General features: G+C 57.1%; 3 protein-coding genes across 6 annotated transcripts in view; 1 reads left to right on the forward strand and 2 right to left on the reverse strand.

The window, feature by feature from the left end:
• The window catches only part of RNH1 (ribonuclease/angiogenin inhibitor 1), a 19,011-nt gene extending 16,087 nt beyond the window's left edge, over positions 1-2,924 (forward strand). For all 4 annotated transcript variants that reach the window (XM_006164453.3, XM_006164454.3, XM_006164455.3 and 1 more), the window contains exons 5-10: positions 85-255; positions 337-504; positions 588-758; positions 1,083-1,253; positions 2,381-2,551; positions 2,650-2,924. In XM_006164453.3, coding sequence (XP_006164515.1) covers positions 85-255; positions 337-504; positions 588-758; positions 1,083-1,253; positions 2,381-2,551; positions 2,650-2,737 — 940 coding nt within the window. In that variant the 3' untranslated portion in view covers positions 2,738-2,924. The remainder of the gene's footprint in view (positions 1-84; positions 256-336; positions 505-587; positions 759-1,082; positions 1,254-2,380; positions 2,552-2,649) is intronic.
• A 1,805-nt stretch (positions 2,925-4,729) lies between these two features.
• Positions 4,730-7,358, reverse strand: PTDSS2 (phosphatidylserine synthase 2). The gene is made up of 6 exons (XM_027766689.1): positions 7,226-7,358; positions 7,014-7,132; positions 6,556-6,670; positions 6,343-6,488; positions 6,078-6,263; positions 4,730-5,676 (listed from the first exon to the last, which is right to left on the reverse strand). Exons 1-6 carry the CDS (start codon positions 7,331-7,333, stop codon positions 5,493-5,495), a joined length of 858 nt encoding a protein of 285 aa, XP_027622490.1. The 5' UTR covers positions 7,334-7,358; the 3' UTR covers positions 4,730-5,492.
• A 1,132-nt stretch (positions 7,359-8,490) lies between these two features.
• Positions 8,491-15,263, reverse strand: part of LOC114005314 (uncharacterized) — a 64,604-nt gene continuing 57,831 nt past the window's right edge. Inside the window, exon 5 of the mRNA XM_027766685.1 lies at positions 8,491-8,518. Within this exon, the coding sequence (XP_027622486.1) occupies positions 8,491-8,518 (28 nt within the window). The remainder of the gene's footprint in view (positions 8,519-15,263) is intronic.

Consider the following 15,263-nt stretch of genomic DNA (forward strand, 5'->3'; position numbering starts at 1 on the left):
TCCGTGCCTTGCTACCCCCGGCCAGCCGGCATCCCTGCCTGGGCGGGGGCTAAGACTGGTCCGCCCGCCCTCCTGCCCACCCAGACTGGAGTATTGCAACCTGACGGCCGCCAGCTGCGAGGCCCTGGCTGCCGTGCTCTGGGCCAAGCCGGGCTTCAAGGAGCTCATGGTGAGCAACAACGGCATCGGGGAGGCCGGCGTCCGCGTGCTGTGCCAGGGCCTGAGAGACTCCGCCTGCCAGCTGGAGACGCTCAAGTACGCGCCGGGCCGGGGCAGGCGGAGGGGTGCCTGCGCTCAGGGTCCTGGGCTCTCCTCAGACACGTTTGGTGTCCCCAGGCTGGAGAACTGTGGTGTCACGCCGGCCAACTGCAAGGACCTGTGTGGCATCGTGGCAGAGGCCTCGCTGCAGGAGGTGGACCTGGGCAGCAATGACCTGGGCGACGCGGGCATCGCAGAGCTGTGCCCAGGGCTGCTCCGTCCCAGCTCCAGGGTCAAGACCCTGTGGTGAGTCTGCCTTCTGGAACCGGGCCTGCCCGACTTGGGCCATGTGGGGAGGGGACGCCTCTGAGAACGTCTCCGCCCCGCAGGCTCTGGGAGTGCGGCATCACCGCCGAGGGCTGCAGGCACCTGTGCCAGGTCCTCAGGGCCAAGGGCAGCCTGAAGGAGCTCAGCCTGGCTGGCAACGAGCTGGGTGACGAGGGGGCCCGGCTGCTGTGTGAGAGCCTGCTGGACCCCGCCTGCCAGCTGCAGTCGCTGTGGTGAGTGTGGCCTGGGCACAGGGTCGAAACGACCGGCGGGACACGAGTGAGGCGTGGGAGACGCTAGTGGTGGTTAGGCTCGGCTCTGACCCTCGAGATTCTAGATCCACAGGCCAAGGGGGCAGGATGTGGCTGATGGGGACAGTGCTGGAGCCAGGGAAGGAAGGTGACGGGTGAGCTGCCCACAAGGCAGGAAGCGTGTGGGGGACATGCCTGCCCAAGTCCATGAGGCTCTCCATTAGGACTTGTGGCAGGGCCAGCCTGGGTCCCGGGGTTGCCTGGTGTGGGTCCTGGCCAGACCTCAGTCTTTATCTGTGTCCACAGGGTGAAGTCCTGCTGCCTCACGGCTACCTGCTGCCCCCACTTCAGCTCGGTGCTGGCCCAGAACAAGTCACTCCAGGAACTGCAGATCAGCAGCAACAAGCTGGGGGACGCAGGGGTGCAGCAGCTCTGCCAGGGCCTGAGCCAGCCCAGCTCCACCCTGAGGGTTCTCTGGTAAGTGTGAGCTAGGGGCACCCCACTGACTTGGATCAAAGTCAGAGGTCAGGTAACAAAGCCCATCTGCTTTTCGGGCTTCAGCCGTGCCTGGCTCCTCGGTGTGGTCCTGGACGGTCCCTCCGCCTTCCTCTGGTGCAGTGCTTACCAGTGTGGTGTTCGGTCTCATGGCCTGGCCATCTCCTCAGTTCCACCTTCCCTGTTTTCTTCTCCCCTTACGTTCTGTTCTTGAGAAGGTTCTCACTCTCCTACTGGGTCATTTCTGTGCTCGGGTATCTCGTGATTTTCCTTGGGTGCCTGGTCTTCCTGGGCTGGGCATTGCTTAGGGTGGACCAAGGATCTCTGGGCAGCTGGGCCAACCATCGTGCAAGTCTGCCGAGGTCTTCTAGGCACCAGTCTTCCAGTTTCCTGCTCAGGGGACACTCTCCTGCCTGCCAGGGCCTTGGGGGGCATTCTGGGAGCTAGGTGGAGAAAGGGGGCCTGGGTCCAGTAGCTCCCCTGGCCCCCACTCTGGAGGCCAGCACACCACGCCATCCCTGGCTGTCTACAGCATGGCCACACTTGGCCTTCTGAAGCACCACTGGGGGCTCCCCGCGGCCTCAGGCCTCAAGGGGCAGATGTGAGCCAGCACTTCTCTAGACCCTTTGGCCTGTACCGATGGTCCTGTTGCCTGGGAACCTTTGTTCACCGTGCCCCCCTCCCCTCTGCATCTCGGGCTCCTGAGCTGCCCCTTCACCTGCGGCTGGCCCCTCCTCTGCAGTCCACCAACCAGGCCTCAGTGCTGCGGGGGGACACCTTGCACCTGCTGCTCTGCCTCTTGTCCTTCCCCGTCGGCTGCCCCTGCTCCCTGCAGGCTTTCTGGTGCCCCACCATGGCCGGGGGAAGTTGGGTCCCTCATCCAAGATTGCAGGTCTCAGGCCCGTCCTTGCTTGCTGTCACAGCTGGGAAGCTCTGTGCCCTCCCGCCTTTGGTGGGGACATGTGCCTGGGGCCCCTGGTGTTCAAGAACGCAGAGGGCCCTTGAGATAAAAGCTGCCCGGGCAGATACTGGGGAGTGTGCAGTTACTTCAGGGTCATGGGCTGGCACCCAGCTGCGGTGCCAGGCCTGACGTGCCGGCTCTCCGTCAGGCTGGGGGACTGCGAGGTCAGTGACGACGGCTGCAGCACCCTTGCCTCGGTCCTGCTGGCCAGCCGCAGCCTGCGTGAGCTGGACCTCAGCAACAACTGCATGGGGGACCTCGGCATCCAGCAGCTGATAGAGAGCCTCCGGCAACCGGGCTGCGCACTGGAGCAGCTGGTGTGAGTGGGAGTGCGAGGGGGGGGTGGCCGGGAGGGAGGCGGGGAGGTGGGAGGGGTGCTGAGGTCCCGGCCTGTGCCCCTTCCCTGCTCATCCACAGCCTGTACGACATCTACTGGACCGAGGAGATGGACAGGCAGCTGAAGATCCTGGAAGGACAGAAGCCTTCCCTGCGGATCATCTCCTGAGGCACCTCCATGCCCACCAGGCTCCTGGACAGGCCTGACCTTGGTCTACCCATCACGGGGACTGCCCCGGCCTCTGGGGAGGGAGTCTCTGCGTGACCTAACTTTGAAGAGAAATGCTCAAATCAAGTTATTGCTGCAAATAATTTTACACACTTTGTGATTATTAAAGCACTGTTTTGTCAAGTGGGATCCTTGTCTTTCTTGTGGAGTGCCCGCGGCCCGCCGATTTCAGAGGTGCGGTGTTTCATGCCAGTGTCCTCTTGCTCCTTAAGTGCCTCATGGCACCACAGCCCCGACAAGAGTCACAGTGTGCACAGCTGGGTCTTCTGCTGGGGTCCCACCTCAGGCTGTGGGCTGCTGCCCCACCCCGGTCGCTTCCCTGGGGCAGCACCTTCGCCATCTCCTGTGTCCTAAAAGCAAAGCCCACTGCCCGCCTGGTGCCGAGCACGAGCTCCAGCCCTGCAGCTCTGGGCCCCAGGTGCTCCCTATGGAGACGACTCCCTCCGAGCCAGCCCAAGGTCCTGCCCAGAGCCTGATGCCACATCAGCTGCCTGCAACCCTGTGTGTGGGATGTGGGGGCCGGCCAGCAGTGACCTGCCCCTGCCTTCAGTCTGGAGGGGTGCTGCTCAGCATGGCCTGTGGGCACTCCCCACCCCAGGGTCTTCGTCTCTAAGTACGGTCCGGTCCTCCACCCAGAGGAAACAGTTCCCTGGGGAAGCGGACTCGAGGTCTGGGGCGAGGGATGCGTAAGGTGAGCACGGGCATGTCACATAGCAAACCCTGGCTGGGAGGAGGCAGAATGCCCACGACAACCCACGGAGCGAACCAGGGTGTGGACTGTCCTCTCCAAAGCAGAAGCCATGACCAGAGGAGTGACCTCGACAGAGGAGTAATGACAAGCAGGACACTCCACCCACTAACCCAGCAGCTCTGTCACTGAGGAAGCTAGCCACGGGACAGGGTGCCCTCACAGTACCGTGTGCAAGGGAAGCCATCCCTGTGGCAGAGCGGCAGGAGGTCCGGGGTCCCAGCCACCACCTGCATGTCACCTGGGGCACTGCAGCAAATGTGCAGGGGGGACCAGCCGTCAAGGCCCGCAGGAGCGAAGGCAGGGAAGTTATGTCACAGAGGCTGCTCAAGGGCTGACCCAGGGCCAGTGGTGACATAGTGGTTACATCACTGGACTCCCACACGGCTAGAGTCCTGGACCTCGTGGCTTGAAAAAAACCGGGTGAGCCTGTGTGCCCAAAATCCCAGGAGAAACGACTGCGGCATGGCCATCCCCCCAGGGGGTGATTTCTCACTTTCCCTGTCTCCGGTGAGACAGGGAAACCTTAAAAAAAAGAGGTACTGGCCCAACGCAAGGTCCGAAGCTGCCACAAGAAGATCTTGAGGGTACTCCACCTTCTAGCACCCCCAACTTCCAGGGGATCAACATTCTCAAACACTGAAGGGAAGAAACTAGAGACAAGCCCGCTGTAGCTTCTCCCCACGCAGGCCAGGCAGGATGCAGTTGGCACTCGTCCTGGGGGCTCGGTCCCTCCCTGCTGGCAGTGATTGAGGTGGCCACCGCCCCCCTGTGCCCTCAACGAGGAACGATGGAGCTTCACCCCGTGCGGGCGAGGCGGCAGGCGGAGTGGCACGGGAACCTGGGAGGAAGTTCTTTGTGAAAGTCCCCTACAATGCGTGGACCGTGTTGGGGGACGGGGGAATGGTGCCCTTACGGCCTGTTGGGATTGCGGCTAGTTTAGGGAGGGACAGCCCTTGCCCTGCCACGCGAGCCTGACAGGCGCTCTGCCCAGGACGTGTCGCACTGAGCAGCTCTGCCTGCTGGACTCAGACCAGGGAGGGCTAGGCCTTGCTCCTCCCTGCGCTCGGCTCAGCTCGGCTCCAGCAGGAAGAGGCTGAGGCCCATCCTCGGGCTGTATCCTGGACCCAGGGAGCGGAGGGCCAGGTGCTGGGTGACGCGGGCAGGGGCGGAGCTCGGGGAGCTGGGCTGGAAGCTGCGGACCTCCGTGTCAGCACTTTATTTGTCCCATGTCCTCATGGAGAAGGCTCTGGACTCAGCCGTACAGACAACGCGACCCCAGCACCGGCTCACAGGCTCCTGGGTCTTGGAGTTTCCATCTGGCGCCCCTCGAGGGCCAGTGCAGTGACCTCCGACCCGGTCCCCACGCCCTCCAGGCTAGTCTGTGAAACGGAGGCTCTGGGAAATGGCTCAGGCTTGTTACCCCAGCCCCAAGTCCACCACTGCTCAGCCATCCTGGTCGCAGAGGACTGCCCCTCACGAGTGCCACCAGGGGCTGATGTCCCAGGGCTCTGCCAGCTCGCTGCGCTGCCTCGGGACAGCCAGGACGCCTCTGCCTCGCTGTGCGGCGGCTGAGTGAGAAGGGCCCTCGGGTCGGAGGCCGCTGGGCTGACCAGGCAGGCGGGAAGGCCAGGGCCTTCGCTCCAGAGGCACCAGCTGCCCGAAAAGGCCCCAGCACACTGGCCAGCTCACGGCTGTGGAGAAACCTCAGGCTCCAAGAGCACACACGTACAGTGTGCACACACCCAGACAGACACACGCACGCGCGCACACACACACACACACACACACACATGGAGTTGTGGCTGGGCCGGGGCTGCCTTCCCCGCCTCCACTGGAGCCCAGCCGTGTGCACAGAGCAAAGGAAATGAAACCTCGAGGACAGGCCTGTTGGAAGGAAGGCTCCGAGCAGCAGCCACAGGGCAGTGCGGCCTCGGTCCTGGAGGCTCACTGGGGCCAAGGCACAGGTCGGTTTGGAGCAGATGCCCCCTCCTTCTCGGCCACCCCAGGCTCCAGCAGCTCATCGTCCAGCACGGCTGGGTGCCCGTCCCCAGTGCCAACGGCTCTGCCTTGGTCACCCCTGCTCTGCTGCTTCTGCCGCCGGGTCTCCTTGTACCTCAAGGTGATGTCCCTGGGGAGGTGGGGACACGGGGGACTCGTCACCACCGGCTCCTACACCAGCCCCAGCACGAGCCCATGGACACCCCAGCACCTTCGTCCCTGTGGAAGTCACTCGGGCTGTGGCTCTAGGACGGCTGGGCGGGAGCAGAGCCCCGGCGTCCCTGGGCGCCAGCACGGGCAGGCCAGGCCGTGGTGAGCTCTCAGGAGCCCGGACCCATCGGTGCAGAGCCAGAGCACCAGCAGCACGGGAGCCTGCAGGGCTCAGGAGGGCCCAGGCGGGCTGCCTTACGGGAAGGTGACTGGCCCCTGCCACCCGCACAGCAGCTGGGAGCCAGCAAAGGGGAAAGGGGAGGAGAGGCCACCCAGAAGCCAACGTCATGAAACCCACCCCCAGCCCCGCCCTGCGCTGACCGTAGGAAGAAGCGCCAGATGGTCCAGGTGAGCACCAGGACGGAGCCGAGCGTCCAGCACTGGGAGATGTAGAAGGGCAGGGACAGGGTGAGCGTGTGGGGGTCGTACTTCACCACGATCAGCAGCTCTGTGACTGTGATGGCCGCCACCAGCCAGGCCTGTGGGCCCAGCTTCTTGTGGGGCTTCCTGTAGGGGGGGTGGCAGCTAGGGCGGCTCTCCCAGCCCCGAGGTCCTCCCCCCGGGACTGCCTGCTCCCCCAGCTCACGGGTCGTCCATGAAGTCGTAGATCTCGCGCATGGCCACGCCGCCCACATTCACGAAGAAGACCAAGCGCAGCAGCACCAGGTAGTGCTCGGGGGGCATCCACAGCACGAACTTCAGGTAGAAGGTGTTCAGTTCCGCCAGCAGGAACTAGGGTACGGGAGAGGTGAGCCCGAGACCGGCGCCCGCGGCCGCACCCCCCGAGGCCCCGCCTTACCACCAGGATGATGCCGCACACGGCCAGCCAGCGGCGCAGGCTGGAGGCCGGCTTCCACTCGAAGCGCACCCAGCTGTAGGGCGTGAACTGGAAGACGATCCTCTTCATCTTGCCCCTAGGGACAGCAGGGCCGCGGCCTCAATCTCGCCCTGCCCTGCCTGTGGCCACTCTCCCCAGGGACTCCTCAGAAATACTGAGTCCCTCTGCCCCCTGCAGGGAGGGCTCTCCACGAGCCCAAGGAGGGGACACACCCAGTCTTTTTAGATTCTTGGTTGTGTTCCCTTTAAATTCTGGAGTAAAAACGACAGAACGCCTGTAGCTACTTGCAACGGAAGACGGCCAGGGGAAGGAGAGGCACGGCGAGAACCGGCGTTGGAGAGCTGCGGGCCACCCGGGTGGGTCTAGGCCAGGGTGGGGCGTCCAGGAGGCAAGCCCACAGTCACCCTCCCGAGACGTACTTGTAGGTTGGAATGTTCCAGAGGCCCTGCCACTTGTACGTCTTCAGGGACAGCCACTCGAGGGTCTTCATGCCACAGTAGATGCCCAGCCCGTTGCAGACGAGCACATCCATGATCCACTGGGGGGAAGCCAGGTGGTGGGAGGGGAGCCCACCCGGCGGGGAGCCCCAGGACAGGCCAGCCCTCGCCCTCGCGGACTGCACGGCACCTACGTGGTCCCACCAGCACTCGCTGAAGTTGGGCAGCTGGTGCTCCAGGCTGTACTCCAGGAACTCGAACATCACGCTCACGATCATGCACATCCACCAGTCGCGGATCATCAGGGTCTGCAGGGCAGCACGTGACCCAGGGCCCGAGCGGGTGTGCCAGCTGGCTCTGCACAGGCGCCCGGTGCCCCGGCTCGAGAGCCTCGCCCATAGGTGAATGCACTACAGTGCTGGCAGGACGCCCTCCCCAGCAAGGCCCAGGGCGTGCAGGTGGGCGGCTGCCCTCCAGGAACCTCGCTTTCAAGGCTTTCGGCCAGGGAGGAGGTGCCCACTTGCCGAGGACCTGAACCCTGAGCTCTGAGGGGGCCTGGTCCCTCCTCCGGCCAGCCAAGGCAGAGAGCCAGCAGATGCTAGGCAGGGGTACAGAGCTGGGCGCCGCACGCGGCCTTGGGAAGTGGGACGGGGGTGGTTCCCGAGCTCGGGCTGGGACGGGGTCTCCAGCCTCATGTCCCACCCGCTTTCTTCCCCGACCACGGCAATGCTGGGGCAGAGAAAGGGCTCCCTCTGGGAAGGTGAGGTGAGCTGCTGCCAAGGCCCACCTGTCCACCACACTCAGCGCACAGTGACAGCTGGCCACATGGCCAGACAGGGCCCAGAAGGCAGGGAGGCTCAAGGCCCAGGTGGGGTTAGATGCAGAGGCTGCCATACCTTCAGGTACCAGCCGAGAAAGTGTGCCGGCACGAAGCCATCCAGTTTGTCCTGTGGGCGACAGGGTGGTGCTCGGCACAGCCCCACGGCCCTGCCCATCCCGCCCTGGCAGCTCCTCACTCCCCACCATCATGGGCAGGTCATCTGGGACCTCCAAGTCCCTCGCCCAGAGGTCTGGGCAGTGCCCACCCAGCGTGTGGTGCTGACACCTGAGCAGCGCCTCCTGACCCGTGGCAAGGCCAGGGCTGCACACCTGTGTTGTGGTGGGAATGTGCAGACAACAGCCCAGGTGATGGGAAGGAGGGTGCCCCCTCTGACGAGGCCCCTCTGAACCAAGCAGGGTTGGGAACAAGTCTAGCCCAGGAGAAGACCCTGTGTGTGGGCACCCTGCCCCACGGAACCCAGAGGGGTGCCTGCTATGCCTGGCCCCACGCCGTCGGGACTCTGTTCCCTTACCCAGACGTTGTGGAAGGGGTCGGTCTTATTGTCAGGGTCATAGATGAGGCAGTTTCCCCCGTAGTCTCTCTCAGGCAGTGGGACCCCCAGCTTGGGGTCGACGTACTTCAGGAACTGTCGGCCGTCCTGGACGGTCTGCAGGGCCAACGCCATGTTAGGGACAGAGGCTGGGGTGGCAGCGTGGACGGTGGGTTTGCAGGACACACACCTCGGCCAACCACACGGACCGTCTCGGCGCCCCCTCACGTGCCAGAACTGGAGGTCTGGGGGTCCTGGGCCCTCCGAGGCAGCTGAGTGCAGGCCGTAATGCCCAGCACTCTGCTCACCCCAGGGGAGGCGGGCAGGTGCACCTTCTAGGAGAGGCACGGGTTCAGGTGAGACTCCCTCACAGGGGAATCTCCTTTGCCCCTGTGACACCACCACTGTCCCCGGGGCTTCAGGACAAGCACACGGCCCTTCCCCAGCTACAGTACAACACAGATCTGGGGGCGTGCCTCAGCAGAAGAGGGGTCCCCCACACAGTGCCCTCGCTCGTCCTTCTGGCAACCAGCCAAAGAACAAGGACTGGGAGGCTTGGAGGCCGGGAGAAGGGACAGTGAGGTGAGAGCACACAGATGTCCAGGCAGGGGGGGACCAGCCACGCCGAGGACAGGTGATGAAGTGGAAAAGGCCGGCCACCCCATGAGCTCAGCCTGGCGCCATGGTAGACGAGATGTGGTCTGATTGGTCTGTGGCAGGTGGAACTCAGAGCCCCTGTACCCATGACCACGGCCAAGCAGTGCCTTGTCCCGCAGTGTGACCTGCCGCAGTCAGAGTGGGCTGTAGCTGCTGCCAGCACAGTGGGTCTGACAAGGGCTTGCAGACCGTGCACCCCGGTAACCAGCAGGACTGAGGTTCAGACACGCCAAGGCAGGACCTTGTCCCAGGCCAGGTCCACGTGCCCCCTGCACGCTCAGGCCCTGAAGCCCTAAGTGCAGCTGGAGACGATAGCTCTCGTCCCAGCATCGAGCTCACCCTGGGGCACCTGCTCGGACAGGCTGAGGCTGAGGTCACGACAGTCCATCTTAGCAGCGGGCACCGAGACCCGCGACCCTCGGAGAGGGAAGGAGATGGGGACGGCTGCTGTGTGCAGCTACAGCTGTGTGCAGCTACAGCTACGTGCACCGACGCGGCCAATGCGCGTACACGCTCACACACGAGCCTGTGCTCTGCCGCTGAGAAGGCCGAGCGGCCACAGCCCGGGAGCAATGAGCACGCCCGGTGCCCAGCTCTCGGTTTCCAACACTCCACAGTGAGAGGACCACAGTCCCAGGGCTCGGGCACGGCATGTCCAGGGTGAGCTAGGGCGTCGCAGAGTGCCAGGACGTCAGCGGTGTTTGGAGAAGCAGGCTGAGATCCACCGCGGTGGGAACATGTCAGAGTGGGACAGAACACACAAGCGCTCCCAGTGGCCAAAACAACCTGAGCAGCAGTCAGTAAAGCAGTACTGGGATGTAACCGAGTGTAAGACAAACAGCTGGTGTCCGTGGTGACATGAACAAAGGCCGGACGCTGGAAACCGTGCAGCAGAACCCGCTCCTGCACAGGTGCTCCGTGCGGCAGGAGGAGCTCACCCCTCCTTGAGTGTGAGCTGTGAGGAGGCCTCCCAGAGGGCACAGGACGGAAGAGCAGGGAAGTGCCACTCTACGGTGGAGAACCCCGCAGGCAGACGGCAGGGACCTTAACCCCTGTCAGATCAGAAAGCACCACAGAAATCTTAACTAACCCTGATGCTAAAACCAAAAAAAAATGTTCTAGGAAAATTACAGGCCAGTACCTATTATGCACATGGATGTAAAAATCCTAGACGAAATACCTGGAAATGGAACCTAACAGTATGTAAAAAGGGTCATATACCACAACAGAGGGGGATTTAACCTGGGAGTACAAGATAGGGTGGACACAAGAAAACCAACCAATATCATACACTCTATTAATAAAGGGGAAAACTCTCCATATCATCATTTTATTTATTTATATATTTTGGGGGGATGGGGAGAGGTTTTTGCTATAGGGCGCATGTGCTCGCCAGAAAGACAGAGAGAGACAGCGGTAAATCACCCCCCAGGGGGATGGTCACACCGCAATCCCTTCTCCTCCATTCTCCTCTCAGGATCTTGGGCACACACGCACATGTGCCTGGTGTGAGTTTGAGCCGCCGAGTCCGGGACTCGAATCATGGTCGACTACATGGGGAGTCCAGCAACATAGCCATTACACTAACTGCTGGTCCCTATTATTAATTTTTTTAGAAAGATATTTGCTATAGAACATATGCACTTGCCAGAGACACAGAAGGAGACAGAGACAGAAAGCGAGAAACTACCCCCAGGGGGGATGGCCACACCGCAATCCCTTCTTCTCTCTTGGGACCTCGGACATGCAGACACAAGCTCCCAGCGTGAGTTTTAAACTGGTCCAGGACTGAATCTCTAGGACTCAAATCATGGTTGACTACGTGGGAGTCCAGCGACGTAACCATTACGCCATCTGCCGGTTCCTCATCATTCTACTTGATGCAGAAAAAGCACCTGACAAAACCAACCAATCTTTCATAATTAAAACGTTAACAAATTAGGACTACGACAGAACTTCCTCCACCTATAAGGTCACTCATGGAACTTCACACATTTCATGAGAAAGACGGAATGCTTCCCCCCCAAGCAGGAAGATGACAAGGTCTCACCCACACACTGTCCCCCAGCGTCGAGCCAGGACAGTTACGCAAGACAAGGAAGTACAAGGAGTCTCGACTGGAAGGGAAGAGGTAAAACTATCCCTACTGGTAGATCACAGGTTCTTCTACATAGAAGAAGCCTAGGAAACACACACACCCCTCTAAAAAAACTACATGCAATTATTAGAGCTCTAAGCAAGTTTAGTAAGGTTGCTGGACACAGGATTTAGTAACAAAAGTAAATTGTATTTCTTTTTTTTGGGAGAGGTTTTGCTATAGGGCGCGTGCGCTGGCCAGACAGACAGAGAGAGACAGAGAGACAGAAAGTGAGAAATCAGTCCCCAGGAGAATGGCCACGCCGCAATCCCTTCTCCATTCTCCTCTCGGGATCTTAGGCGCACACGTGCCCGGCGTGAGTTCTAAGCCACCGGGTTTGGGACGCGAACCGCGGTCAACTACGTGGGAGTCCAGCGACATAGCCATTACGCTAACTGCTAGTCCCAGTAAATTGTATTTCTATAAACTACTAATGAGCAAACCAGAAATTAGGAAAAGAATTCCATTTACGATAGCACTGAAATGAATAAAATACTTGGGAATCAATTAACAAAGAGTATAAAACTCATCCTCTGAAAACTACAAAATGTCATGGAAAGGAATTAAAACTCAAATGAATGGACATCCCACATTCGTGGATTGAAAGATATTATATTGCTGGGACAATACTCCTAAAATTGATCTATAGATTCTATGTATTTTCTATTAAAATTCTACCTCGTATCTTTGCAGAAATGGAAAAGATGACCCTACCATTCATTTGGAAATGCAAGAGTACTAGATGATTTAAAACAATCTTGAAAAAGAACAAAGTGGGAGGATCCAGACTTCCAAATTTCAGTGCCACCCTACTGAACCAAACTCCTCAACACTGTCCAAGTCATCGAAACCGAGGAGGGCTGGGGAAATTGTCAGTCAAGAGCGCAAGAAGACCATCATACAAGGAGGTGTGCTGTGGCTCCTGGAAGGGGGTCTTGGGAAGAGAAAACACAGGAAGAACTAAGAAATCTGGGACCAGGAGACTGCATAACGGTTACGTCGCTGGACTTCCACATAGTTGCCTGCGGTCTGAGTCCTGGATCGAGCGGCTTGAAACTCACACTGGGAGTGTGTGCACATGTGCCCAAAATCCTGAGAGGAGAATGGGGGAAGGGACTGCTGTGTGGCCAGCCCCTAGGGGGTGATTTCTCACTGTCTGTCTCTCTGGCAAGTGCAAGCACTCTATAGCAGAAAAATCTCTTTTAAAAAAACTCTAAGGGGGGGACTAGCAGTTAGCCTAATGGCTATGTTGCTGGACTCCCACGTAGTCGACCGCGGTTCGAGTCCCGGACTCAGTGGCTTGTCACCATGCCAGGCTCATGTGTACATGCCAAAAATCCCGAGAGGAGAATGGAGAAGGGATTGCGGCGTGGCCATTCTCCTGGGGACTGATTTCTCACTTTCTGTCTCTCTGTCTCTCTCTGTCTGTCTGGCCAGCGCACGCGCCCTATAGCAAAACCTCTCCCAAAAAAAAGAAATAAAAAAACCCTAAGGAACTGAAGACCCTCTGCTCCAAACCTCTCCTTCCTGACCCAAAAATCTAGACAGGGTCATAGAAATCCTCAACCTCATTGGACCTGCTGCCCCAAAGGAGAAATTCTTCTTCATTAATCTGAACTCAAATCTCTGTGCGGACAGCACATTCAGTCTCTCCACAGTAGAGGAGAGAGGAGAGAGGCTGGCACAGGAGGCCCTCACAGGAAGGGAAGCACAGGAGCTTACAGGTGCAGACACCTTCTCCAGCAAATGAGCCAAATGTGAAAACACCGCGGAATGACTGAAATCAGGGAAGACACTGGCTCGTCTCCTCCCACACACCTCTGAACTGTCGGCCCAGGTGCACCTGCTCTCTAGAGACTGGGAGGCCTTTATAATGTCCAGCTCCAATGACAAAAGCGTAAGTTGCTTGGTGAGAATCAGGGAGACAGAACTGCAGAGAGGTTGTGGGTCACGTCTTCCTGCACACCTCTGAGTGCTCAGAATTAACTCCAGGATTAGGAGGAAATGTAAAATCCACCAGATGACCAGAAACCACTGCAGAGGCACAAGAAATATGAGGAACCAAGAAAACCTCTCTCCCCCAAGGGAAAAGAACAGCTCTCATCATCACAGGCAGCACAGTGGGGCTCGTGGGGACATCTGATAGAGACTTCAGAATATTCAGTGGCCAAACTAAACGAGATGCAAGAGATGAGAGACAACGAGCTCCAGAAGATGCAGGAGAAAAGAGACAATGAGTTCCAGGAGCTGAGGAAGTTCTTCCACGATTTGAAAGAAGAAATACATACCTAAAAAGAATCAAACGGAGCTGTTAGAGATGAAGGCTGTAATACGAGAAATCAAAACCTCCCTTGAGAGTATTAAAAGTATATTAGGCCATGCAGAAGACTGAATCTCGGATTTAGAAGACAAAATCTCTGATCTAGAAAAAATCATTAAAAAGACTGAGGGGAAAGAAAAAAAAAAGAGAACAATAGGGGCCGGCAGGTGGCATGGTGGTTAATGGCGCTGGATTCCCACATGGCTTACCACGGTTCAAGTCCTGGACCTGGTGGCTTGCTTTTTCACTTTCCCTCTCTCTTCCTCTCTCTCTCTCACTTTGTCCCTTTCTGTACAAATTAAAATAAATAAATAAAGTAAAATAAAGTAAAAATAATTAAAAAATAACTTTAGTGCGTATAATCTAAAAAAATGAGAATAATATACGAGAAATATTAGATACCATTAAATGCACAAACATCCAGATAATCGGTATCCCAAAAGGTGAAGAAAATAATAAAGGCATTGAGAACCTATTCCATGAAATCCTGGAAGAAAACTTTCCAAACCTAGAGAGGTTATTCAAAGATCCAGACACAAGAAATACAAAGGACCCCTAATAGACTCAACCCAAGATCTTCTCCAAGCCACATCATAGCCAGACTGGCCAAAACCACAGACAAAAACAAGATACTAAGATTGGCAAAAAAAGAAACTTCTAGTTACTTTCAAAGGGTATTCCACCAGGCTAATATTGGATCTCTTCATCAGAAACGACGCAAGCAAGGAGAGACTGGGAAAATATATTCAGTGTTAGATGAAAATTTAACACCAAGAATGCTATACTTAGCAGGATTATCCTTCATATGGGAAGAAAAGATAAAAACATTCTCAGATAAACAAAACCTGAGAGTTTACCAACACCAGACCAGCTCTTCAAGAAGTTCTGAAAGGAGCGCTATACCAGAAAAACTAAAGACACACAGAAACGAGAGAACAAAAAACAACTAAGAAAATGGCCAACTTAGTGGTAGGAACAAGTTTGGAAATACCAATAATAACATTTAACGGTAATTTTCAGGATTTAAACAGAAAGATCGGACCACAGTAATATTGCAAATTCAATAGAATAGAGATTAATTATATGAGATTGAACCTGTAAAACAGAATTTTATAACTTTTGACTAAAACATTACTGATTTTCTTTTATGCTTCATCTTCCAAATTTAAGGATTTTTGTTTTCTTTTGACAAACTGTGATAGGTTCAGCAATTTGTGAATCTTTATTTTCTTTTTTTGAAACTGAAACAAACTTTTCTCCCTTTCTGACCCCTCTGGAATTGGCAAGTACTTGTGAGCGTGCTTACTTTGTGGCAAAAAGGTTATTTGTACGAGTTCAATACTATCTGTCGCCTTGCATCAGAAATTGGAAATAGTGGTTACTTCCGGAGCTTTGACGGAAGTGTCATATCTGAAGATATGAGCAGAAAGCTAAGGAACTAAGGTAGATCTCAAGAAAGCCAACAGAAGCTCTTGGGAAGGTTGCCTGGTGCCATAAACTGGCAGGTAAGTAAAGAATGTCACTTCCTGACGGGCTCCAGAACCTTCCAAGGACAGGTACTGAAAGGCAGTCAGAGGGTGAGCTCCTCCTGCCCGGCTTTTACGCAGGCTCACTGCACTCCCTTGTAAAGGCTCCAGCAAAGTCAACTAGGTCAATGGGTATTCTTTGGGGCTTCATGCAAGTACCAGACCAACTTGAGACTAAACTTATTTTTTTTTTTTTTGGAAATAAGTTAGTTTATGTCTCTC

Source organism: Tupaia chinensis, unplaced genomic scaffold (assembly GCF_000334495.1).
Source record: "Tupaia chinensis unplaced genomic scaffold, TupChi_1.0 Scaffold143624_1, whole genome shotgun sequence".
Taxonomy (NCBI): domain Eukaryota; kingdom Metazoa; phylum Chordata; class Mammalia; order Scandentia; family Tupaiidae; genus Tupaia; species Tupaia belangeri.